This window comes from Suricata suricatta, chromosome 2 (assembly GCF_006229205.1).
Source record: "Suricata suricatta isolate VVHF042 chromosome 2, meerkat_22Aug2017_6uvM2_HiC, whole genome shotgun sequence".
Classification (NCBI taxonomy): Eukaryota; Metazoa; Chordata; class Mammalia; order Carnivora; family Herpestidae; genus Suricata; species Suricata suricatta.
The window spans coordinates 106,535,694-106,562,610 of record NC_043701.1 but is presented as its reverse complement, the minus strand read 5'-3'; the positions used below and the strand labels follow the sequence as shown (position 1 = coordinate 106,562,610).

Here is a 26,917-nt window from a genome sequence, read left to right as displayed (position 1 = left end):
CCCCAAGGCATGAAGGTCATTCTTGACATACTGACAGGGGACTCAGACCCTACCCAAAGTGACAGGTTTCCGAACACTGTTCAGTGGGAAGGAAAAGTCATTTGGACTTTGCTTTTCAGCCTGGACTCTTTCCTGTATGGCCTTCACGCCCTCTTCAAAGGTGACTTTAGAATAACAGCACGAGACGAGTGGGTATTTGCCGACATGGACCTTCTGCATAAAGTGGTCGCCCCGGCCATCAGGATGTCCCTGAAGCTTCACCAGGTAAAAATCAAAACAAAACAAAAATCCATTTTTTATAGAAGGAGAAGCCTGAAACATGAGGGGGGAAAAGACCTTTTCAAAAACATGGTCCCTTTCCTTGGCATGACGTTTGAGAGTGGGCGTGTTACTTAGGTAACTAGGCATCGAGGCCGTCCAGATATTCTTGACATCAGCCTGTGGAAGGGCTGCAAGAGCCGCCGGGAGGCGGTGATATCCCGCTAGGACAGAGAAGGGGAGGTGGCCCCAGAAAATGACATCCCAGAAGTATCCAAACTGTATTGCGAAGGTGGAGAACCCTAAGGCCGAAAGCCATTCACCTAGGCATGTTCCAGAGATTCGGCCAATGGGACGAGAACATGTCCTCTACCCCGCTCGGGATTCAGGAGGAGTGTGGGACGAGAGTCCGCGTGGAGTGGACTTGGCCCTTCAGGGCACCGGCCGAGCCGCCATGTGCTCACCCACAGCTCAGCCCGCAGAGGGACCTCTTTCCCCCCAGGACCAGTTCACTTGCCCCGATGAATATGAAGACCCAGGGGTCCTCTATGAGGCCATCCGGTCCTTCGAGAAGAAGGTGGTGATCTGCCATGAGGGGGACCCGGCCTGGAGGGGCGCCGTATTGTCCAACAAGGAGGAGCTGCTCACCCTGCGGCATGTGGTGGACGAGGGCACCGATGAGTACAAGGTCATCATGCTGCACAGGAGTTTCCTGAGCTTCAAGGTGATCAAGGTACAGTGGCCCTACCTCCCGGCTGGCACCAGGGACACGGTCTCAGAGTAGCAGAGGTGGGCGAAGGGGCCAGGGTCCCTCTAGCCTCTGAGAACTAGTGTGCCTGCTAGGGCTTTGGCAAGGAGTCCTTGTAGACACACGTGTAGATGAGGGCCAGGATCTGCCTTGTTTTTAAATACTTTCTAGTTCTCCAAAGTTCCAGAACTTTCTGTGATAACCTACCCCTGGACCTGGGGGCTTTCTTACCAGTGTCTCTTCTCTTCTCTTAGCCTCGAACCACTGGACCAAAGCAACAACTTTCTAATTTGCCCTTTTCCCCCACGAAAACAGCGTCATACCCAACTTACAGGGCTGTGGCTCCAGCTTGACCGTGAAAACAGCTTTAGGCCAAAGTCCTGGAGTCCCAGATATTCAGAGCTCTGATCGCTCTCTGTAGGTTAAAATCCACAGACTGGAAACTCATGCCACCATCTGCTTTTCTCTCTGTCCCTTCCCCCATCTGCAGGTTAACAAAGAGTGTGTCCGTGGCCTCTGGGCCGGGCAGCAGCAAGAGCTCATATTCCTTCGCAACCGCAACCCAGAGCGCGGAAGCATCCAGAACAACAAGCAGGTCCTCCGAAACTTGATTAATTCCTCCTGTGACCAGCCCCTGGGGTACCCCATGTACGTCTCCCCGCTAACCACGTCCTACATAGGGACCCACAGGCAGCTGCAGAGCGTCTGGAGCAGCCCCGTCACTTTGGACGGCGTTAGGATGTGGTTCCGAACCAAGTGGTTAAGGTAGGTCTTACCACCAAGGCCTTCACCCAGATATTGGGGGATGTGGGAAGTGGGGCGTGGAGAGCTCCGCCACTTCTGGTTAGAGTTTCACTGTCGTGATTAAAACTGCCCTTCCCAAGGGGCCTAACAGATCATCTGTTTCCCTGAGCAGTCTCGGATGATGAAATCAGGGAAACCTTGTGCACATGAGAATCTGTCCCTCACACTTGCTGAAGTTGAGGCTGCCGTTCGTGCACAGCATTCATGCATAGCGTCTGTGCACGGGGTTCATAAACAGCATTCATGCAGAGCATTTGTGCACAGGGTTCATGCACAGCATTCATGCACAGGGTTCATAAACAGCATCCGTGCACAGCGTCCGTGCAGAGTGGCACAGTTATGGGCCCACAGGAGTAGCTGTGGTCGGTCCCTCTGTCATGGGGATGGGGCCTGAACTCCCCCAGCACACAGCTCCAATCAAGAAGCCTTCTCCCTGCTGTGATGCTGTCTCTGGCTAGCTGGGATGCGGTCTAGGAGGTGTGGCTGGAGTGTGGCAGAGCTCCGTACTGGAGGCCTCCAAGCCCAGGGTTCTTTTGGAAGGCCAAGGCTGCAGCATGTGGATCCCAGTGTGTCATTCACTTATCAGGCGCTGGCGTTGGGGAGCAGAAACACCCCCTTCCCTGCAGCCCAGGTGTGTGGCTCCCCTGCAGAGTGCAGTCTTCAATCCTGATTTCCACAGCGTGTGGTGGGGCACTAGGGACAGGGCGGGTGGAAATGTCTGCTGAGAGTCCTTGAAGTCCCTCTCCCCTGACAGGATGCGGAAGGGCTGTAATGGCGGCCAGCACACCACAGGCAACATCGAAGACGTGGATGGGAGGGCTGCCCCGTTTGCAGGCGGCAGCCATGCCCCGGGCGGCACGAGCCAGGAGAGCGGCACCGAGCAGCCCAGGAAAGATGGGACCTACCCCTGGTCACCGAGTGATGAGACACAGAGGACAGGTGGGTGTGGCTGGGCCTCACAGCTACTGATCAAGGCTCCTTTGGTCCCTGTGGCCAACACCATGGGTTATGCTGTCATTCTAGCCTCAGAGAACGCCTTCTTGCAAAAAGAAAAAAATTGGGATTGGGCCAAAGGAAATTTACTGACTCTTGTAGGTTCTACTCAGGAAATACTCTGCTAGGCTCAGCTTTTTTTTTTTTTTAAGTTTATTTATTTATTTTAAGAGAGCACACAATTTGGGGAGGGGCAGAGAGAGGGAGGGAGAGAATGTCAAGCAAGTTCTTCACTGTCAGTGCAGAGCCCAGTGAGGGGCTCAGTCTCACAAACTGTGAGATCATGACCTGAGCCAAAACCAAGAGTTGGATGCTTAACTGAGCCACCCACGTGCCCCTATTAGAACTCAACTTGTACCCTTTATCCATCTCCTTGTCTATTACCTTTGCCAGCCATCTGTCTGTCTGTCCATGTGTCCAGTGGCCAGTCTCTTCCATCCCACCTCTCACTCATTCGGTGGCCATCGGATCATGTGCCTTCTGGGTCTGGCTGTTTTGTGGCTACTGATCAAGGCTGGTAGGTGCAGCCTTCTGGGAGTGGACCCTCGTTCCTCTCTGAATCTGTGGGTACACAGACAGGCCTTCTGCCCCCCCTTTCCTGCTTCTCTCTGGTTCCTGCTCCCCCTGCCACGTACACCTGCCATTTCAGAGGATAAGAAACGAGGGGGAACAGGTGCCAGCAGATCGGATGGAGGAGGTGCCTTGTCCACATTTGGGAGGAGTTTCAAGTTTAAAATCGCTTTGTAACTAATGCCCAGCTGGTGAGGCCCACCCAGGTGGATGAGGTCCCGAAGCCTGGTCCACTGGGAGAGGTTAGAAGAGGTGGCACTGGGCGCTTGGTGGACACGGCCAGGTGGGTTCAGGCAGATGCTCTGTCCTGCCTCCTGCCAGCACATCAGCGCATGGGTTTGCCCTTCACAACCTGTTAGCAGTTTCACCTTTTGGCCTCGGTGCTTCCTTACTAAGCACCTCCTGGTGCATGTCCCACAGGCCAGCTCTGCACCGAGTTAGCAAGGCACAGACTCTGCATCCTGGAGGGGCCCCAAGCAAGGCTGAGGACTCGACTGAACCAGTGAGGGCTTACATAAACACAGGCCAAGGGGTAAGTAGGTAGATGATAGATAGATAGATAGATAGATAGATAGATAGATAGATAGATAACATGATAGATAAATGATAGATGAATAGATAGATGATAGATTGATAGATAACAGATAGATGATAGATGAATAGATGATAGATAGATGAATAGATAGGTGATAGATGGATAGATACATAGATAGATAGATGGTACAATAATACGTGTATATAGGGAGGGACCCCTGGCTGGATCAGTCAGTTAAGAGTCCGATTCTCGATTTCAGCATCATGATCTCATGGTTTGCGAGTTTGAGACCCACACTGGGCTCCACACTGATGGTGTGGAGCCTGCTTGAGATTCTCTCTCTCCCTCTTTCTGTGCCCCTCCTCTGCTTGCACACACTCTCTCTTTCCAAAATAAATAAATAAACTTAAAAAAAGACATATACAGGACAGAGAGAGAGAGATGACTGATAGATGGACAAATGGATGAGCCTGAGAGATGGAAAGGTAGCAGATGGTACGGGAGGAAAGAAGGAAGGTAGGGAGAGGGAGGGAGAGGGGTGAATAGGCAGAGTGGCTGACAGTAGCTGCTCAGAGGGGAAAGAGCCCCCCGGCCCCACCCCTGCCTGGCACCATCTGCCCGAACGCTGAGCAGAGCCCCTGCCTGGCCCGCGGCCTCAGTGTGCGGCTGGCTCTCAGGCTGGGATCCTCTTACTGCGTGGTTAACACTTGCTATTCCTGCATGAGCAGTGTTGCGTTTCAAGATCACCGAAGTGATTTTCCAGATGGGAAAATGCAAGGTAGCTTCCATGTGAAGAAAAGCCTGCGTGTTCATCCCAGCGGCTTGTCTGCAGCAGAGAAAGTCCGGGGCCAGGGGACTGGGCAGGAGGAGGCTGGGTGTGCGGGACGGGCCGCGGACCCGGGAGGACTCCTCTGCCCTTTCCTATGAGAAAACAGTGCCCCTGTGCCGGGCCTGGCAGTGGCCAGAGCCCCCCACAACCCTCCTCACAACCCCGCGTCCTGGGTCGTGAATGTCCTTCCCATGTGCAGCCAGCGGCCTGCAGCTGGGTGAACTTGGACTTCCATGGCAGCTGTTAGAGCTGATCTTGCAGAGCCCAAACTGGTTGTCAAGTTTTCCTACTGCTTCTTAAAACTGCTCCTACCAAGGTCACTCCTGGCATTCCATGCTCACCACGGTGCCTGGGCTCCCAGCGGCTTTGGAGCCACCTGCCCAGGCTGCATCAGGGCATCCCTGCTGCAGTGACAATCATTATAAGAAGTCACAATCCTCCATCACTCACTACGTGCCTGACCTTCCCCTGCGTGCTTTCCGAGTACAAGTTCACTAGTCCTCACTGTGACTCAGAGAGAGAGCCCTTCCGTCTCCTCATCTTGCAGCCGAGGGGATGGGGCACGGCGGGGCATGGGGGTGGGGGGCACAGGAATGACCTATTCTGACACGCCTGCAGAAAAGGGGTCACTGCCCCCTGCAGGGGGTCAGAGCCCGCCACTCCCCTCCCCACCTCACGCGTAGGAGGCACCTTTCTCTTGCTGTCTCTGGCCCTTCCCGCAGCCCTGAGGGCTCCTGGTGGCCCGAGTGCTGTCCTTTTACCCTAAGACAGTTCAGGTCATTCTTCAGCCAAATCTCGGCCTCTCTTCTCGCCCGCGGTAGACTTGTGTCCATTTGCCAGGGTGACAGTAATGAAGCACCACATGCTGAAAGGCGTGACCTACAGAAATGGCCGAGTCACAGTTCTGGATGCTGGACATCCGGGATCAAGGTGACCAGGGTGCTGGGAGATCTGCCCAGGCCAGGCCTCTCCCAGCTTGTGGGTGTGCTGGCCATCTTCAGTGGGCCTTACCTTGTAGACGCATCACCCCCTACTCCTCCATCTTTCCCTGGGACACCTATGTCCAAATCCCCGCTCTTTTTGAGGATGCCAGTCTGTAGGAGGAACCTCCCCCAACCCCAAGTATGGCCTCATTAGAACAAATTACACCTCTAACAGCCCTGTTCCCAAATAAGGTCACATTCCAATGTGCTGGGGTTAGGACTTTAGCGTGTGGGTCTGGGGGACACACTTCTGTCCTCACCCTCACACTTCTGCAGGGCTCCCCATGATGGACCATGTCCCCGATGATGTTGCCCTGGCCCAGGGGGGTCCTCGCTGACCACGTTCAGGCAGGCTCCCCCTCAGGGCCTCTGTGCTCCTGCTTCCTCCGGCTCTAACATGCTCCTCCCAGCGTCATGGTCCCCCGCTCACTCGCCCAGACTCGCTCAAATCCTGATTAGCAGAGAGGCTCCAGTGGGCCAGGCGCACAGACCGCCCCCTCCCTGTGCTGCCACCACCACCACCGTGTCAGGGACTAGAAACTGTCTGCAGTCCCCAGCCTGGGACAGCACAGCACAGTGGGTACTTGGTGTGGCCGGCCCTAACTCCTGCAGGGAACAGACAGACGTCTGCCCCGGCCCCATCTCCCCAGCGAGGGGCCCTCGTGCATGTGTGTAGAACTCCTGGTCCGCGCATCTGTAACCCCGTGTGGACCCTGCCAACAGCGGCAGGGAGGCCCGCCATCCATCCTGGGAGGGAGGGATGCCCGGGGCCGCGGTCTGAGCAGGCTCTGGGTCTGGGTGGAGACTCCCGAGGGCCAGGCGCCCAGCACAGGGCCCAGCAGGAGCATGTGGCTGCTCAGCTCCTCCCTGGATTCCTGGCCCTGTGGGGGCAGGTGTGGCTGCAGGAGGCCCATCAAAAATGCCAGTCTGGGTGGCCACTCAGGTCTGTGGTGGCCATGTGCTCAGCAGACATGGGTTGAATGAAGGATTGATGGTTCCCCCCAAACTCTGAGAGCTGAATTCAGCCACTTGCACGGAGGCTTCCCTCGAGTGCCAGATGCTGGGTCATATTCCCAGGTGGGACATCAACGGTAGCCAGCGTTTCTCTGTCACATCCCCGAGCACTGGCACCAAGACCTGCTCACCCTGCTGGCTTGTCCTGGGTGTCCCAAGCCCTCTGCCAGAATCCCACCAGGGCCTGGCTTCACACCTTCAGAAAGTTCTCTGGGAAACCTAACCATGGACGCTTTCCCATGATGCCTTGGGGACTGAGCCCTGCCGGTACCAAGCTGGCACCGTCCTGGGGAGGGGGACCCCCAAAGGGCCGCTGAGGACCACACCTATGATCCCCCGCGGGCTCGTGCCCACCCCCGGAGCACCCCAGCTGTCTCCCAGGAGGCAGGAGGACCCCCAGCTGGCTCACTGAAGGGCTCGGGTTCTGCAGAGGGGTCGCCTCTTCCAAACATTCAGTTTAGTGTCCCTGGGGGAAGCTGGGGGTCGTGAGTCCCAGACAAGAGATGGAAGGGGCACCCCTCCTGCCTTGTTCCCCCCCCCACCCCAGCTCTGGCTGATGCAGAAACTGCCCAGTATCTACACCCAGGTTCTGCCTTATGTGAGGGCTCCCAGGGAGAGTCCTCCCTAACGCTCACCAGGGAGCTTCACAGTAAGTGGCGTGAGCAAAGCATTCATTCTGGAAGGGTCCCAGGGTGGAGATGGAATCCACACCTGTGCTCAAAAGGATGCGGCATGTGAGACTGTGTCCTTGAAAATAGCACCTGGGACACCCAAGAGCACCTCAAGATGGCAGGGAAATCTGGAGGCATGCTGGTGTAGCAGATCCCCTGAGGGAAATCTAGAAAGGCCCAAAATGGGTACGCAACAAAGACAAGTTGACTCCCCCATGTTCAGGACACAGACACCTGTCCCTCCTGCCCCCTGGAAAAGGTAAATGTCACCTTGTTTTTACTGCCACTGGGGCTGAAGCCATATGGGGACATCGTGTGCTGACGTGCCTTGCCCCTGCTCACTCTGTGTGTGAAGCACAAGCACAGGACCGCTGTCTCTGATCTCCCCGTCCCTCCCCAGTTAGAAATACGCCCCGCCTTGTAAGCAGCATGCTAGGGCCCCAGGCCTCGGAGGACCGGGAAGGTGCCTCCTGAGGCTCCAGGCTGTGGACCCCTGGCACCTGATAGACAGCAAGTGCCCACAGGTGTCAGTGGGGTGACAGGAGAGCCACAGCCAGCTGGCCCGCCAAAGACCGGCCGGGACCCCTTATGCCCACCTCCTCCTTGGTGGATGCAGATGGCATGGGCACTCGGGGAGGGTTTCCGGCTTGGGCAGGGGTCAGGACATGTTTTCCATTCCTGAGGCCCCGTGTGCACCTGCCCCCAGAGTCCCAGGGATAGCAGGCCCCGAGAAGGAGCCCCTCGTGGGGAGGGGCAGCCCCAGCTGGCTGCCCTGGGGAGCCTGGCCCTGATGCCACCACCCACCCGCCCCTGCAGCAGGCCAGCACCCCCTGCCCCGCCCCCTCTGAGCTGCTGCGGAGACCCTGGGTTTCACTTCAGCCACAGGCCTCTCTGACCTCCTCGCCCTCCCCACAGCTGGATCAAACCCCTGTGCCCACACAAGTGGAGGCCACGGCTCCCAGAAAGGAAGCTGGGAGCATGCCCAGCCAGTGCGGGGATGTTAAAGGCTATCCGCCCGCAAGGGAGGTGATTCCTGCGCCCAGATCTCTGCCCTTGGCCTGGAACAGCAGGAAAGTCCCTGCCCCAGCTCCCCAGCCCAGAGGCCACCCTCCAGGGCACAGTGAGGGCCCGGCCTGCCTGTCTCGGGCTCTAGAGCAAAGCCTTTTCTAAGCTTCCCCAATGGTTCTAATGGCCAGGTCAAGAAGCCGTGTCTCCACTCAAAACTTCCCAGGCTAACTCCCCTCTTCATCGGGGATTTATGAAGCTCTAGGGTCGCAGTATGGGGTCAGTCTTGCAGGAGAGTCCCTGCTGTCCCTTACTGCCAGTCAGTGTGCTGTGAGCTGAGCCTGTGGGAACCGATGTCACTGCAGAGGGGCAGGGAGGATGGTGACCGGTACCACACACCCTGCAGGGCAGAGTTGCAACCCGTGTGCTGAGCGCTGTGTGGGAGGGAGGCCCCGGGGGTTGAGGTGAGGGGCCTGACTCTGGAAGGGCACGATCGAGCAGCTTAGCCATGTAGCAATGACGGAACGTTCTGAAGGGTGAATGTGAACCGAACTCTAAGAACAGGGATCTTGTTTTATGGTGCCTGAGGCACATTTCCCATAACTGGGGACCCAACGGCTCCTTCTCCCGGGCCCTGCCTCTCAGTTCCCAGCCGAGTGTCCCAATCGTGCCAGACTCCCAGAGGACGGACCCCTGTCCCCAGCCTGCCACACTGCGTCTGCTGCCCGCCGCGGGTCCAGCACTCACTACACGGCCCAACAGCCTGCAGTCTCCTCACTGCGCTGAGCAGCTGTACCAGCTGGAAGGGCACTGGTCCCTGTGGAGGAGGCTGGTGACCTCCTTGTGGGAGAGCAGTTAGGAATCCGTAACTACTCTGAATCCCAGGCTGGAAGACTAAGCTGCCCCATAGGTAAGGAGGTGCACCAGAATGTGCCGGGGAACCACCAAGGATGAAGGGATGGGGCCAGCCTAATAAACCAAGAAGGGTAATGTCTACGGTATTTCAACCCAGGTCCTAAGGAGGTTTTCCCTACAAACACTCCGAATTTGATAATGAAGTCTTGGCAAAGGAAGTTAAATTGCAAAATAATTATCCCGAGCAGCACAGATGAATTTAGCATAGTTTGCTTACTTGTTCCCCTTGCAAAATTAATTTTAAAAAATCAAGAGCAACGGTAACAACAAAAGTCTACGAGAATGTCTGAAGCCACGAGGTGGGGGGAGGCACGTTCCCTTGCGTAAAACACAGACCAGTTTTCCTGGACAGACAGATGGGTCTTTGTCCCTTTGTTTCTGGGATTAGCTGACGAGCTCCGCCACCAAGCACAGGTGGTCTACGTCCAGTGTCAAAATCAGCGACTTGCGGATGGATGTGGAGTATTTTTGGACGGCAATCAGCATTACGTATAAATCACAGACAGATGTTTGGCCTTGTCAGACTCTGAATAAATAACAAATCACCGTCTCTGCTAATTCTGATCCGTCAGGGTCCGTTTTGCCCTGTTTTTCCCTCCATGAGAGTAACTTAGCTCTTGGGTGTGGATGGATGGGGTGGCCTCCAGCCCCGGTGAGAGTGCCAGGCCAGGACCTGCCCACGCTCCTCCCAGTCCTGCGTGGGTGGGTCTCTCCAGCAGGTGGGCAGGGAGTGGGTGGGGACGCCTGTGGAGATGGGCACCCTCCCCACCCAGCCCGCTGTCTACTCAGCACTGGGTCCACATGAGGCAGAGGCCCTTCCAGCCAAGAAGCCACAGAGGGGAGGGGTGCTGGAGGGGACCCCTGGGATCCCCACTTTAATATGGTCCCTCTCTCTCTCAAGGGCATGTCCCTTTCTCAGGCCTCCTCTACACATACGTAAGTATTTTAGCATCGCCAGATGCAGAATTACTAACTTGGACATTTGGGCTGAGACGGAATATGAGAAAATGCCTCAGAGGTCCACCTCTTCACCCCTCTATTTTTATCAACTGAACGCCTACATTGTGGAGGCTACGGGAGACATGTCCATAAGGCACATGGTAGAACTGTGTCCATAAGGCAGTTGGTAGGACTTGCGCCCATTACCTTGACCGCTGCTCCCGGTAGCAACGCCTCCACTCGTCCAGGGCTGCCGAGGGCTCCTGGCTCAAGCCAAGTTCTCAGCATCCCGGGTGGGGCCATCCCAGCCTTGACAACAGTGGACCCGCCTGGGGCCCAGCCGCCTGTCTCGATGCACCAACCTTGACGCTGATAAGCACCTGCTATGGCAACGGGTTCTGCTTTCTTTTAAAGGCAGGAGGAAAGGCAGGAGCCAGTCTGTCCAGGCACACGAGGCGCTGAGCCAAAGGCCACCTGCGCTGAGCTCGTCTGGCCCGATCTTAGAAAGCCACCAGGCCTTCCTGCAGACGTCCACGTCAGTCCACGAGCTGGCCCAGAGGCTCTCAGGCAGCCGGCTGTCCCTCCACACCTCGGCCACATCCCTGCACTCGCAGCCCCCGCCGGTCACCACCACGGGCCACCTGAGTGTCCGTGAGCGGGCCGAGGCACTCATCAGGTCCAGCCTGGGCTCGTCCACCAGCTCCACCCTGAGCTTCCTCTTCGGCAAGAGGAGCTTCTCCAGCGCGCTGGTCATTTCTGGACTGTCTGCCGCGGAGGGGGGCAACACCAGTGACACCCAGTCGTCCAGTAGTGTCAACATCGTCATGGGCCCCTCGGCCCGGGCCGCCAGCCAGGCCACACGGGTAAGGGGGGTACAGGGCCAGGCCGATGGGCCAGGGCAGGTGTGTGGGCCCCGGGCTGCTGACGCCCCCACATCCCTCTGCCTGCAGACGCCCACCCCCTCATCCACAGGGTTCCCAGACAGGAGGTGCTCTGGCCGTGCTCAGAGCCAGACGGGACACACAGCACATGTCCCTTAGGACATCACATGGCAGCAGGTGGTGCTGAGGGCACTGGATGCCTGCTGAATTGTTCTCCCAGCCCTGACCCCGGGATGTGAGCAGATCCACTCACCCGCAGAGCAGGGTCACGTTCTCCACGCTCTCATCACGTCACCTTGGCCCGAGGGAGAGGAGAGGACACCCGTCAACACTCGTGTTAGACTATCATCGATTCCTTTCACCAGATTTAATTTGAAACGTGTGGCCGTCTACTCGGGTATTTAAATGCTAGAAAACGAGAGGTTGAGGGACTTCCCCTAAGCAAACCACTACTGACCCAGAGCCCCAGGCGAGCTGACGCGAGCGAGCACTTGAGCTTCACAGGAGAGAAGGTGAGTAAACAGGCACTCCCCACCTGGCAGTCGGGAGGCGAGGACAGGAGGCACAGGGCACACATGGGTGTCACACTGCAGGTCTCCCGAGCTCCTTCTGAAGGCTGACACATTCCCCTGCTCTAAAAAGCACCGGAGTCACAGCCTGCCCAGCTTTGGTTCCAGGCATTATCCAGAGGGGGCTGATGGGGGCCACATTCACGAAGCAGGTGCCTTCCCAGCCCTGGATCCATGGGCAGCAGGAACCCCCTCCGAAGGGCCGTGGTGGGGGTCTTCCTGGGTGGGCCTTCTGCAGCCCCCAAGCCACGCCGGCCAGGAGCAAGGAGGCTGCCTCCTTCAAGAGTGGTAACTAGGTTTAGTTCGGTACCTACAGGTCTAGTCAAACTGCTCTTGTAAAAATGTCCACATTAGTGCTTTTTTCTCCCACTGCTCAATCTGTTTAAGATGCCAGCTATGGGTGTGGCTCTAGGATTCTGGCAAATTCTGTTTCTCTCTTTCCAACAGGATGCTTGGGCCCTTGGCACTCTGTGTGCCCAGAATAAATAGCCATCCGTGTTACTGTTCAGGTGCAAACTGCCGTGCTGAGCATTCCTGCCAGGGAGGAAGTGGGGGTGGGGGGAGACACTGGCCAGAACCCTGGAAATTCAGGCACGCAGTGACCTCTCCCCTGAGGGCCTGTGTTCCCAGCATGGCCACATGACCCAGGGAAGGTCCCCATGTGCAGAGCCCCCAGTCCACCCCAGTACCCATTGCTGAGCCCCCTGCTTCTCCCTTCTCTCTGGCAGCACCTCTCTGAGCCGTGTGAACCCACCGAGGCCACCGAACGGGGGCAGCTTCGCGACCGCCGTCTGGCTGAGGCCATGGCAGAGAACGGGGGCCTGGTGTGCAGGAGAGCGAGCCAGGAGGACATGGGCCTGGACGACACGGCTTCCCAGCAAAGTGCCTCCGATGAGCAGTAGGGGCGGGGCTGGCCAGGAGCCCCCCTCCCCTGCCCCCCAGGGGGAAACGAGAACTGCTCTGGGACACAGTGACTCTCCCTCGGGTTCTGGGACCAAGCCCCTCCCCCGGAGCCCCCCAGATGTGGAACGCACAACACACTTTCCACAATTTGAAAATTCTAACAAAAGCCATGTAATATCTTAGAGTAAGTAGAGGGCACAAATAGCTCTTTCCTGCCCTGCAGAAACTACGACAAGTGCATGTTAATAATTGGCCTTTTATACATCACTGTTACCACGTTAAAGGGACAGCAGCACCCACCATACCACGCGCTGCTCAAACGCAGTAGGGTTTAATCTACGCATAAGGAAAACCTCACCTCTTTATAACATTCATGCCAATGTTAAGTATGAGCCGGCAGCAGCTTTCTTCCTGCAAGAAACGTAGTAATGCATGAGTCAGGTCTGAAGTGTCCGTGAGAGACCCAATGATGCTAGCAACCCACGTTTAGAAATTGAGACCTGTGGGAGCATGGGAAGCCATTTGGAATCACATGCTGCTCAGCTCTAGCCTGGCGATTTCCCGCGAGCCAGGCCTGCCTCGCCCGGCGCTCTGTACACGCACGGGAATGTTCGCTGGCGTTCTGAGCCGAGCGATCCTTCCCTGTCACAGAACACTTGCACACGCCTTTGTTTTTAGAATTAAAATGTTTACAGTTATTGCTGTCTCTGGTTGAATTCTTTTGCAGCCTTTCTGGTGAGAATGATATTTGGGCAAATTCTGGGACTTTCCCCAGCTGAAGACTCCCCATCGGGTAAAGGAGAAACCCGGCTCCTTGGGGCCATAAGGGAGGGTGAGGGGGTCCATGGAGAATATCATCACTGGCCTGTGGTCCAGCCCTTCTGGAAAGGCAAGAGTTAGAAACAGTTCTTTTGGAAACAGGTCTACAAGTTTCTTCAAGGAACAGAGGATTTGGAAGTGCAGGGAGTGGGGGAGGGCATGGTGGAGAATTTCCTTCCCCCTGGAAGTAGACGGTAATACTTTCTCTTGTTTCAAAACAAGAATTACCAATTAATAATAATAGGTGGGCTCTATAACCAGAGACACGGTACATTGTTCTCAAATCAGTGATCCCTGGAGATACAAAGTTGGTTATGATTGATTTCAACGCAGGTAATGAGAGCTGATATAACCTTACTGCAGTTCTCAAAGTTGGCCAAACCAAACTTGGCTGGCAGTCCCTGACATCCTCTTGGGCAACTCTACAGCCAAGCCCTTCAGATGAAATTCCCGGGCCTGAGCTGTGGGCACGGCCTCCCTACAAAGGGCATTTCCACGAATTCCATAAGAAAAATGACACATGCCCGGCAGCAGTTAGCCTGATGTAAGCTGACCACCCCATGGGCATCCAGAAGCAAGAGACACAGAAAGCCATTGTGCTCCACAGGACATGAATCTCCGGGGGCACCTGGGTGGCTCAGTCAGTTAAGCGCCTGACTTTGGCTCAGGTCATGATCTCCCAGTTTGTGAGTTTGAGCCCCACACTGGGCTCTGTGCTGACAGCTCAGAGCCTGGAGCCTGCTTCGGATTCTGTATGTGTCTCTCTCTCTCTCTGCCCTTCCTCCTCTGGCATTGTCTCCCTCAAAAATATTTAAAAAAAACCAAAAGAACAAAAAAGGAAATGAATCTCCTGAAAGAGCTGGAAATCCAAAGGATAGAGACCGTCAATGTAATGAGAACCCAGAGTGCCCCGGGCTCCTGCGTGTCTCTCTGCTGGTGGGTTCGCTAGCAGCTTCTCTAACCAACCGCAGACTTGCCTGCTGGTCCCAGCCCTCAGTGCAGAGGAAGCAGAGAAGGTTGCTTAGTTACAGTTTGTGGACAACAGTTAAGGCCAAAGTCCTCGGATCCGAATCCAAGTGTACGTTCTCTGAGAATAAAATCATCTTGGGCGTGCGTACTGGGAGTAGGTATACGTGCACACACTCGTGTGCCCAGGCGTGTGCACCCACAGAGGGAAACACGGGGCTGGACTCCCTCCAGGGCTCTGCGTGCCGGTCCACAATGCAGCCACGCTTTTTCTCTACATTGTGGTAAGCGACCTTTCCGTCAATGACACACAGGCCTGTTAATCTGGTCCGCAGCCAGGCGGCTGTCCCTCCGGGTATTCCTTGCAAAACATTGGACTGGTCCCCACTTAAAGGTGATATTCCTAAGGTGACCTCTCCGGCAGACAACCCAAGGGTTATTATTTGCATTTGGGCCCTAAACGAAATGATGTCTCCTCTGAAGGGGATATAAACACTATAGTGGGTGCTTGGTTTGATATAAATCATGGGGCTAATCTGGCATTATCGATTCTAAACTTTGCACTGGGTGCTGAAGCCATCTGTCTGGCAAGTCGTTTCCTAAAACCACTCAATGCCCCAGCTTCTCCTTGCCCATGACGTGTGCGGTGCAGCCCCTGTGTCCTCAGCCCCTCGGGCCTCCTTCACCGTCCAGAAGTTCTGTCCAAGTCATTATGCTCCGGGGACATAGCACCCGCCATCAGCAGACACGCGTGTGCATACACACACACACACACACACACACACACACACACGCAATCTCTACAGACACAAGCTCCATGAATTCCAAGACAGGAAGAGAGGGAGGGGAAAGGGTCATTCCACCTTTTCTGGACGACCATCGCCCCCTACCCCAGCCGATGACTTGGGGGCTGAGAATGGAGTGGGCCCCTGAACTTGCAACTGTACTGTAAGCCGTGACAGTCAGATTATAGCCCATGAATTTGAGAGACTTGTCCATCCCTGCACATGCGCATATTCAGAAGTGAGAAAAAAGGTTTTGTTTTGTTTTGTTTTTTTAATGTGCGTTTAGGGGCTGGTGGTGCAGTCTGCTCTGGGGAAGAGGGAAGAAGGCTCAGTAACTCGTCCTCCAAATCAGTTCTGCTCGGTCCCATCCAACCCTGTGATTCCAGCTGATACCCTTCACACAAGCAATGCATGTGTCCAGGTCGTGCTTTTCAAGGTGAATTCTTCCTCCAAGTCTGGCCTCAGACCCAACTGTGTCTGGCTTTGAAGAGAAGGCATTTATTTCAAACTCAGATGGCGCCTCATCTCGGGTAGAGGCACCGGACAGGACAGATCCACCCTCTCAGCTTCAGTCCTGGTTCCGGCTGTGCTAAGTGGGCCTCAGTGGTGTTCTGCCTCCGCGTCTCTTCCTCCTTTAAACCTAGGCAGCACACGTTCCGTCCTGGGTTAGAGTCATTTGTGAAGTCATCTGATCTGATAACATGGATTGGGGGGGGGGGGGGAGGATGCACTGGAATGGCAAGCACTTATTTCTCATGGTCCTGGAGGCTGGGAGGCCCAAGATCAAGGCGCCAGCAGATTCAGGGCCTGGCGAGAGCTTGCTTCCTGCTCACAGATGGCCATCCTGCTGCGTCCCCACGAGGCAGAGGGGAGAGCCCTCCTCGATCTCTTATAAGGGCGCTAATTTCATTCACGAGGGCCCCACCTCCTACCACCATCACACTGGGACTCAAACTTCAACAAACGAATTTGTGGGGGACACAGACATTCAGACCATCGCATTATCCTTTATTAGATTTAATTTCTTAAAACACAGGGAAGGTTTCTAATACCTTCATACGTGCCCCTGGTCATTCTGACAAAGTAATCCGATAATTGTTTAAGGACCTGCCAGAGCCAACACTAAATGTTTATAGTTGCTGCAATCTATCACAGCGAAGGGTTGGCCCCGAGATCGGGGGTGCAGGATGCACGGGAAAAGGACAGGGAGGCAGTGGGAGGAGTGGAAAGAACATGGGCTTTGGGGCCACACCGACTTGGTTCAAAGTCTGTATCTACCACCAAAGGCACGTTTCTTTACCATTAAAGAGAGGTCCAGAAACCTGCGCTCCCCTCTACAGGTTGGCGGCTGCCCCGAATCTGTTCTGCACGCTGGGCACTCTCAGCCTCCACAGCACATCTGATTTCAGCTCTCAGTGCCCTCAAACTAGCAATTTTACCCTCTTGCAGGAAATCTCATTAGCTTTCCTTCTAATTTAGGACAGAATCCATGTTCTACACAGTTGTGACTGAAAACAGCTCAGAAGGACAAGCAGCAGGGAGGAGAATGTCCCGTCACACTTCGGTGGACAGGCCCTTCCCGCAGGGCCTGTAGAGGCTCCCTGGGACTGGGCTCCCTCCGGCCAGGGCAGACCAGCTGCACCAGGGCTGGTGTTGGGGCTATTTTCAGGGGCACATAGGTGATACTTCCCCAGCCTGTGCCCTCTCTGTTTACCTGAGGCCATGTGGGGATCCTCAGGACTGTGGGCCTAGAGGGGAGCAGGCTGAGGCAGGGCCAGGCTCCCGGGGCTCTGGGAAGCCTCTCCCCGCTGAGTCAGTGGGGTGTCCGGACAGTGTGTGTGGTGCTCCTTCGGGTCCGGCGAGCCCGGTGCAGGTCACACCCAGCCTATTAGACACCATGAGCTCAGACAGCCCAACAACCCAACCAGGCATGGACAGTGGGACAGAGACACCCTCTTCCACGCTCTGAATCCATAATGAGAGATTAGTTCATCATCTGCTAGGCCTTTCAGACGTGGCCCCTCAAAGGCTCAGCACAAGCAGACCAAGCTTCGGGAGGCTCCCTGGGGAAACACCAAGGAGAGGACCCCCACTAGCGTCCTGGCTCTGAGCTGCAAGTGCTCCCTGCACCGTCCAGTGCGCCCAGTGCCAGAACCTCTTGTTCCACACACCCAGACCAGCCACCGTCACAGACAGGGGCATGCCTGGCATCCATGCCAGCTGGGTATGGAAGGCAGGCTAGTTGCCAAAATACCCTGGAGATTCACAGATCCTCACCAGAAAGGCCCTACAAGCACCATGCTATCTTTCACTATAGTACCAACCCTCTGACCATCTGCCATGTTTTCCACAGTGGCCCTGCGAAAGCCTGAACCTGACCTTCCTACATTACTCTCCACAGCCCCAGTTCCCGGCACTGGGCCCTCCCCAGGGGATCACACAGACGACCGCTGCCGCCTTCCCTCCATGCCATGGCATCGCCTTCCTTGGACGACCCTTGTCCCATCCCCCGTACTCTGGAAGGGAAACGGAGCCTGCAATGGTTTAAGGGCACGACTAAGTTGATGTGGCCAAAGTGGGGGCCCTGACCTGAACCCATAGGCCCAAGCTTGGAGTGCCACCGACATCTCTGAGGACCTCCTCCTCCCACACAGGGCTCCTGTGTTTGCACCAACATATTTATTTTTATTTTATTAAGCAACAAGCAAACCAATGAGATGGGCGGGGAGGCCCTAAACTGGCTTTCTCCTGAACTATTTTTACAAACCAAATAACCAGTGTCGCTCTGAGCCGTGGCTGCGCCTGGAGTGGGGTCTGGTTTCAGGACATGCAAAATGGATTTGGTCGCGGCCACTGCCCTCACCCTTCCCGGGGACCCGCTTTTCAACTTCGGTGGGGGCAGGTGCCATCTAATACTCTGACAGCCATTTCCCATTCCACAATTTACCAAAATCATATGCACCACTGCAAGGGGAAATAAACAGAACCTCCTCGGCACAAAGAAGCCACGGTGGACTGTTGATCGCAGAGCGCCAGTCCTGTGTGAAGGCTCATTGATGTTTTAAACATTTTTCTGGAGAACACCTGTCAGGCTTTCTCCGGAAAAGCCCATAAGGCTTCGTGGGCCCGACGGCCTACGTCCTGGACAGGCAGGGCCCCGAGGAGGCCCCGCGAGCCAGCCCATCTCTTCAAGGGCACGAAGCAGGGACGCGGGCTGTCTTCACTGCATGCCGCTCTGCACACACGTCACGATATCTGGCAGAAGGTGGTTTCTGTTCTCCTTGGTGACCTGTGGGAGGGAGCAAGACAGAAGGCTTCAGCGTCCCTTCCTGCTGTCCCTCCCCAGAGAGGCAGGGCTCCTCGGGGAGGGCCTGGGAAGGGGACGCAGGCTCTGTGGCTTCGGGAGGGAGCCCCGGCCCGGAGCGCTGTGAAGACGGGACAGGCGAGGTCGAATGCCACCCTCACTTCTACAAAATGATGGCTCAAACAGCGGATGTGGGTTCTAAACACGAAGAGCCATGAGCAGACCCCCGTACGGGGTTCTGGGTCGATGTGAATGCAGGTGGGATGCGACCTGACCTGAACCAGGACAACCGCCTATGAGGAGCCCACCAAGAGTGGCCGAATCCAAACTCTGGGAAGCCCCAGGGGTCAGTAATCTATGCCACATAGAAAAGCAGAGTGTGGCGAGGAGCCTCTGACAGTCAACTCTCCATCTGCAGGAGGGGAAGCAAGGTCTGGGGAGTGCAGGGATCCCACTGAGCTCTCGGAGGTAGCCTGGAATACAGCAGAGGCCAGAACTCCGCCCCCAGGCTCCCGCTAAACCCTCTGGAATCCACACCCTTCCACAAAGGAACCAGGAGTTCATTCACACTTTACCCAGTGACCTGTTTTCATTTTCCTTTCCTTTACTAGCGCAGTCCTGATGAGTACAAGCATACACACCCACTCAACATCAACGGGGCAGCGACCAGAAACCATGCAAGGTGCCAGGGACAGAGAGAGGACTCTGATAGGGACTTGACCTCATGGAACTGGCAGGGCAGAACCGAGGGACAAATATGGACAGTGAGCCACTGTCTGGGAGAGCAACTCTGGAGAGGTGCACAGGGGCGGGGGCAGGGGGTGGGCGGCGAGAAAAGGCTTCCATGGGCTGGACTGGACTGAATTTTGATAGGTGCACATGGGAGGTCACCCAGACAAAGACCCAAGCAAAAAATCATGGGGAGAGGAAGTGAGTGCATCTGGAGAGCCCCAGGCTAGGTGCTGGTGGACCTGAGCCGGGCCTGCGCCCCGCAGGAAGTGCACACCCGCGAGTCTAACAGACCGCCTGGCACACAGCAGGCGCTCAATGTGTGATGGAGATGCAAGGTGGGCTCCGCCCCCGTGGGCACCCCTCCCCCTCCCCCTAGGAGCACTGTGACCTTCCTCCAGGAGACTACATCGCCTAGGAAACTAGCTCATGGTCAGAGGGTTGGAGCCGGGCCTGGAGGTCCTCCTAAGAACCCGAATCCTAAAAGGAGCGAGTCAAGCAGCAAACGGCGGGGCCACCGCCTCTAACACGAAGTCCAAGGACAGGTGCCCTTGTCCTTGCTCTGTTGCTCTGGTCCCACAAGGACCATCAGCTCTGCTCCAGCTTGGGGAGAGACTGCCAAACAGCCTCACAAGGCTTTTTGTTGCTGTTTTTGCTGTAATTAGCCAAAGTCCCCTTTTGCTGTTTGCATTCAAGAAAGTCTGCTGATGTGAACGGAGGACAGGGGGAGGCTGCGAGGGACCTCACTCTGCTTGTGGAGAGGGGCCACTGGATCCCTTCCCTGCCCCCCACTTCAGGAACTCCTCTAGGCTCTACCCTCAGGGTCTGTGAGAGTGCAGATTCCAAGATGAGCGGCACTTGGGGCCACTTCCCCTAGAAATGTAAGATTTATAACGCAGGAGCCAAGCTGGGAGAGAGGGGCACAGAGCAAAGACAGAAGAGGGAGAGTGCAGGAGACATAGGTGGAGGGGGAGGAAAGTTAGGGACCACTGGACCAGAGGGGAAGAATTAATGCCAGCTTTGCAAGGGTGAGAAAGGAGAAGCACTGCTTGCTCCAGACACTCCTGCCTGGACCATCCCCGAGACCCGGGTTCTCCATCCGGCCATTAAAAGAAGCACCGGATGGTCGTGGGCATTTGACGCTTCCAGTTGTGCAGGGGACAGTCCCCCTGGGGCTCAGCTGTGAATGCGGGCTGCTGTGAGGCAAGCACGGGTAGCAGAATCCCTGTCTGCAGGGAGCCTGGGGCAGGAGGGGGGCTCCGTCTCTACTCCATAAATCTCAGGAGTCCTGGAAAGGGAAGGCTGGGAAGGTGAGAAACCCCTGACCCCAGTGCTGGGTCTGAGCGGAGGCTGGTCGGGCGGCACAGCCAAGGCTGGCAGCGAAGGGGGATCGGACAGGCGTGAGCTCCAGAGGGAATAAAAAGGAGCACCTATAGACCACGCAGGCCCAGTTCCGTGTTTCTGGGAAGTGCCTCACCATCTACGCCATCCCGGTCACGATCACAGGGCCACCCTGGTCTCAGGACCCAGCTCACAAGGCCCCGCCGGGTCACAGTTCAATTCCACACAAGGCCCCTGGTCATCGAGCATGCTCCACCTCCAGCACCTAGGAGTGCGTGAGCCCCCACCCCATCCCGGTCCCTCCGCAGGAGCTGCACGGGGTACGGGTGCCACAGCAGGGGCGGAGGTGGTATGTCCAACACGCCGAGGGCGCTCTCCAAGCCCCGGTTCCATAGAAAAAATAAAAACTGACAAAGATTCATTTTGAGGATGTCTTTGTGTTAAAAATGTAGTCGATGCAAAGAACCTACATTAACATTTTGCTACTCCTGCTTTGATTCCCCGAAGATGGCCTCTGAAACTCCCTCAGTAGGAGGTCTACGTGAAACTGTCTACGGTGTTCAGTTATTACTACTCCGTTCCTCGCGCACCGAAGGCAGGCTCCCAACCCGAGAACAAGCAAAGCATCATCTGACCACCTCAGGGGTCCTCCCCTGCACGCACAATCCTTGTCTTTTATTCAACCACCAGAATTCTGGCTGCACAAGGTCTCTGCCAGGAGGCTACCTAGGCGAGGGCGCTGGGTGCAGCAGAGGAGCTGAGGAAGAACGAACGCAAGAAGTAAGCCGCTACCCCCAGCCCCCACTGCACTGCAGCCTCAAGAGAAAGGAAGCCTGGTGAGCCCTGAGCCCCCTGTCCCGTCCAGTGGCCCTTGGTGAAGATCAGACCCCAAGTCCATGGGGAGAGGGGCATCTCATTCATCCTGTTTCTGGCACATGGCAGTTGGTGCTCAGTAAGCTGAACAGGCTCTCTGAAATGTAGCTTAGTGGTAAAATAAAACTTGTGAAGACTCTGATCATCTTAAGCATCCACGTTGCTCTCTGTCCTGCCTCTGGGGGCCACAGAAGGGCAGTCAACAACCTGAGCACACGGACATCAGGGAAGCTGTGAGTGTTCAGATACAGGAACAGGCGGCGGGGACAATGCCCCGCACTGCACATGCACTACATCACTTCCCTAAAACTGTGGGAAGGGCCCTGATAAGTTCCTAGTAAGCAAGGGATTACGGAAAGAAATTCGACAGCCCTCAGTATTATACGTTAACACACATGCAAAGTTATTACTCATCTGTTCATGTTGTGTCTTTACGTTGTTGAACCTAAAATTCGGATTATTCCCACATCCAATCCCTTTAGCTCTACTTTTTTCTCAAAGGTTAAAGGTTCCAAACCAAGCGTTATTTTCACACTGTATCAAATAAGACTCTGCCTGACCCAAGTTTACAAAATATTTCCTTCTGTATTTTCTTCTGAGAACTATAGAGTTTAGTCCTTACATTTAGGCCTGGGATACACTTTGAGTTAATTCTGGTGGGTGATGTCAGTGTCCAACTGCCTTCTTTTCCTTGAGGGTGTCCAGTTTTCCAGCACCATTTGCCAAAAAACGATTCTTTCTTCATTAAGTTGTCTCGGCACACTTGCTGACAATCCTCGACCTAAGTGTTTCTTTCTGGACTTTTAGTCCTGATCCACTGATCTGCATGTTCAGCCTTCGGCCAGGACTGTAGGGTCTCAGTCACTGCAGGCTGTAGCAAATTTTGAAATCAGGAAGTAGGGGTCTTCCAACATCATTCTTTCTCAGGACTGTTCTGGTTGGGTCCTTCCCATCTCTGCGAGAATTTCAGGATTAGCCCGTCAACTTCTACAACAGGCTACCCAAGTTTCCACCCAGAGGTGCGCAGATGTTCTCTCGCTCCTGTATTTGCAGGCGCCCACGTACCCGCAGGGCAGCCTCAAACTCCGGCTGAGACTAAATGCCCTGCTTGGTGAAACACCCCACGGCAGGAGCAAGAAGAGGCCTAAGGATTTCCAAGACGGAAGGAAATTGGGATGTAGTTCCTGTTATTCTTGTGATCTTGTAATCCACAGATAAAAATTAAAAGCATAAAAACTGCTTTATGGAAGAAAAGCAGTAAAAGGCTCTGAATTCAGGAGAGCGGCATTGATTTTAGTTATAGTAGCATTTTATACATAGTATTGAAAAACCAAATAATTTCTAGGAATCTGAGACTTTTTTTTAGCAAAATCATGTGAATCACACCTGCCAACCAAGTCAGCAGTAGAGCATGATGCTACCACTCAGGCTTGGGACTCCCAGACAGAGGCCTGAACCTTCGCTCTGCCACCGACTGAGACCTCGGACGTGTGATGCCGCCTCTCGCTGATAACACGAAGGTTACAGGGCGCACCCAGCAAGGGGCTGTGGAGTCCGTGCACTGGTGGGTCCGCAGGACCAAGCGCGGAACCCAAGTCCGGAGCTCAGTGGCTCATGACCACAGGGGCATCTAGAGGAACGTTCCAGGCTCCAGCCGCCTCTTCTGTCCCGTTAGCAGACAGCATTCGCCAGCATTTGCATCCAGCAGACATCTCCAAGGAAATCAAATGAAATCTGCTTTCTAAGTGCCACGAAGACAACCAAGCTCATGTGTGTGCCTGTGTGCGCGCATGCGTGTACATGTGTGTGTGCGTGTGTGCATGTGTGTGCATGCGTTTTCAGGAAGTGACCAGAAGGATAAAATCTTTTCTTCGTGTTACTAGAGAACTAGGAAAACAGAGCACACAGCTCTTTCTAGCCGTGTGGTTCCAAGATGACCTTCCTCTCTTGCCGCTGCAGCATTAATGTAATTACACTCAAATAAGCAAAGATGAAATAAATTAAAAACATTTTTCAGTGGCCACACTTAGAGACCGGAAAACTCTACAAGACATGAGAAAAAAAAATTTAACCTAACTTCTGAAAGAGAAACATTAACAGGAAGGCGAATGTCAATACCCACACCAGCACAGACATTTCTAAACTACCAAGACCATCCTCCAACGACAGGAATGTTAGATCTTTTAGTATAGTATCACAAGTCCCTGAGGCTCTGTTCTCCCACCCCCACCCACCCCAGTTTGTTTGTTGGGCAATTTCTATTGTTCTACCTTCAGGTTGACGGCTTCTTTCCTCTGTTGTCTCCGTTCTGCTGGGGAGTCCTTCCGGAGACTTATCTCAGTTACTTCGTTCTAAAATTTTTATTTGATTCTTCTTTATATCTTCCATATCTTTGCTAAACCTTTCCATTTCTTCACTGAGACTTTCTATTTTTCTTGTATTTCACATGTGTTAGCAATTGATCATGGAAGCATTTTTGTGACAGCTGCTTTAAATTCCGCCCCCCTGTAATTCCAACAAGTGGAACACCATTTTCCAGGAGTTCAGTCCCATGTCCCCGGTCCTGGCGTGCTGGGCGGTCAGCAAGGAGAGACCGCCCGCCTGACTGTGCAGAACCTACTGCCTTACCTGGAATGTTCTTCCTTCTCTTCCTTCTTTTCTCTACTTCCTCCTTCAAAGACCCACCCAAGACCACATCCTTCAGGACACCTCTCCCCACGCCTTCCACTCGCAGGATTCTCTCCCTTCTCTGTTTCCTCCCCTGTTTGTCTTGAGGGAAGCGGACATGCATCACATGTGCTGTTGGCCTAAGGGCTGCATACAGAGGATGCTCTCAAACGTGGATTTGGAGAACTCTAGTGCGTGTTAGAAAGATGCCAGAAGCATCTAATCCAAGCCCTAAGTCTGCACCTATGGAAAATGGGATTCTCCACATAAAACAGAAACAGAGAGATCATGCAAGCCCCAAAGGAACACAAGAAAGAGAAGGATATCGGGGTGTGAAAGCCCCGATCTCTCACATAATTAGCCACCAGCTGACCACTTTATTTACACACAGTTAGGAGCAATGACTGCCTCGCCCAGAAAGTAGCTTCCAGTGTTAGAGCGGAAACTCAGTATTAGTGTAAGATCACAATGCTTCGCTCTGGACAGCAGAGCCAGCTCCCCCGAACCCACTTGGGCCTGCACACTGCACTGGTCTGCGGAGAGCCGGTCCCTGGGCTTTCACACAAGTCACTCCCTGGGAGCCGTGTGACCGGACAACCCCTGGTCCTTCGTCACCTCTCCGTGTTCAGTGTCTCTATCTCCATGGGAACTTTAGGAACACAACCGCAAACCCTAACTTGAGGCCATGTAATGAGACAGAAGAGCATGAACCGGAAGACAAGCGCCCACGGACTTAACAGACCTGGCTGAGCACGTGGCCTTGCGGGGCTGTCAGCTCCCGAGAGTCCCTGGTGCGCGCCTGCCCCCCAGCCACCTCCGGCCCAGCGACCAGCAACCTCGGCGCCCCGGGATCTCCTCCACACATCTCAGCATCTGATGTCACTGAGCTGTCTGCCCGTACCGCTGCGGCCCAGCCCTGCACCAGCATGTCCGCTCCGGACGCGGGGGACACGGTCCTGCTCATCATCACGACTCCCTTCACGGCGAAGCTCGTCAAGATGAAGGAAAGAAGGCAGAAATGCGCCAAGTTTTCCAAGCCAGGCTGCTCTGACCCTGCCCCACCAGCACCCCTGCAGACTCTGGGGACAACACGTGGATGGCCCACTGGGGCTGGCAGGACACGGTGAGGGTGTCTTGGCCAGTGTCGTCAGGTGCTCGTGGTACCAGGTGGCCGGGGCTCGCCTCCTGCTCTCACTGGCAGGGTGCAGTCTCCCTTGTTCCTGGGGCCCTCGTAGGGCCTGGGTTCAAACTGGGGGTGGGGTGGGGGGAGCAGGCATGGGCAGAGCTCAGCTCTCAGTGACACAAAGGAGGCGCAGCACAAGACAGTATGGAAGATGGACACAGACAGACAAAAGGGAAGGAAAAGCGGCAGCAGGGCCGTCAGAGGCCGTGCACTGGCCCAGACACCGCCACAGGGTCAGGTGACTCTCTCACCCGTGACGCACCACAGAACCCCGCATCACCCCCCAGGAACCCCTGAGAGCCCGTCAGGCAGACTCTGCAGCCGTGCTGTCCACACGGCCAATGGGACTGCAGAAATGAATCTTTTATTTAATTTAAACACAAAGAGGGACAGGTGGCTGGTGCAGACAGCGCACTTCTGTCACCTTGGACCCTCCTGGTGGCCAGCATTGCTCTACGGCAGATGGAGGCCACAGGGACCCGTGTTCTTTCACCCACAACACATATGACTTCAGTTCTGCAAAATCCTAGAAAATCACACTCCCCTGCATCACGCCCACGAGGGGGAAAATCGGCATTGAAAGCAAAGGTGCAGGTCAGTGCCACCCCGCTAAGGTCCCCCATTGCACCATCACGGACGCGGGCCACAGCTGTACTCACGCTGAGCACCTGAACGTCGCTCCTGTTTCTTATCTCGTCCACGAGGGCCAGCGGCTTTCCTTTAGGCACTGGGATCGTGCCCAGGACCACAGTCCCTGGCGCGGACAGCACCTGACGAACGGCCTGGATGAAAGGCTGACTGAAGAGCTCCATTTTTCCAATCTCATCGATGACACACACTCTCCGCCCTGGGCCGCTGCTGGGACCTGCCTGAGGATGACAAAGACGCCAGGGTCACTGGGAACTAAGGGCCCAGGGGTCCTGCTCCCCAGTCACTCGCCAACTGAGTCATCCCAGGGCACGCCGGCTAAGCTCCGGAAGGCCAGACGGAGATCGGCTCCCAGTCTCCAGGGGACACTACACTGGCAGACGGGTCTGGAAGGGCTCCCTCGGAAATGGCAGCAACCAGAAAACTCAGTTCCCTACGCCCCCCAGGCTCCCGGCAATCTCCTCTCTTCTAGAATGGTTCCAATGATAACCAAGCTCCGTATTTATATACACCCAGGAAGTAGGCAGCACCCACATGCCTCAGGTTGGAGCCCTTATCCATCCTGCCGGCCGCGTTGTGTGAGATTCACCACTGAGGGCTCATTGACATTATTTAAGGTTCTGCACAAAGATATCTGGACACACGTGCATACGTTATGCTATATCAATCGTAAATGTTCATTTTCAAACCTCAGTTTATAGAAAACCCTCATTCTGTCTAGAATTAGAGACTTTTATTATCCAGAAACTGTAAGAATCTCAAAACTAAGTCTCGGATTTTTGATGAAAAAATGTTAAGTTATTATGCTTGATTGAAGCCTATAAACACCGGTTTTTCTAAATAACACATGAACTTTATTCAAGAGTGTAATGAAGGAACCACAATCATATTCACAATTGTCTTTTTTTTTTTAATATAAATTCAAGCAACTTTAGAGGGAAAAAGAACAAGCCAGTGAGCACACATTATCCTGTTTACATTGTTC

At 54.9% G+C, this 26,917-nt stretch overlaps 2 protein-coding genes across 3 annotated transcripts in view; one reads left to right on the top strand and one right to left on the bottom strand.

Annotated features, from left to right (window-relative positions):
* Positions 1-13,315, top strand: part of PCNX2 (pecanex 2) — a 292,774-nt gene extending 279,459 nt beyond the window's left edge. Inside the window, exons 30-35 of the mRNA XM_029919353.1 lie at positions 120-264; positions 761-991; positions 1,497-1,771; positions 2,565-2,749; positions 10,679-11,127; positions 12,443-13,315. Of these exons, the coding sequence (XP_029775213.1) occupies positions 120-264; positions 761-991; positions 1,497-1,771; positions 2,565-2,749; positions 10,679-11,127; positions 12,443-12,616 (1,459 nt within the window). The 3' untranslated portion in view covers positions 12,617-13,315. The remainder of the gene's footprint in view (positions 1-119; positions 265-760; positions 992-1,496; positions 1,772-2,564; positions 2,750-10,678; positions 11,128-12,442) is intronic.
* Positions 13,316-16,174: 2,859 nt separating this feature from the next.
* The window catches only part of NTPCR (nucleoside-triphosphatase, cancer-related), a 29,061-nt gene continuing 18,318 nt past the window's right edge, over positions 16,175-26,917 (bottom strand). The window contains exons 4-5 of one of the 2 annotated variants that reach the window (XM_029931344.1): positions 25,944-26,153; positions 16,175-18,476 (exon numbers count right to left, since the gene is read on the bottom strand). In XM_029931344.1, the coding sequence (XP_029787204.1) occupies positions 18,408-18,476; positions 25,944-26,153 (279 nt within the window). In that variant the 3' untranslated portion in view covers positions 16,175-18,407. The remainder of the gene's footprint in view (positions 18,477-25,943; positions 26,154-26,917) is intronic. The other variant, XM_029931351.1, reaches the window with a different exon arrangement.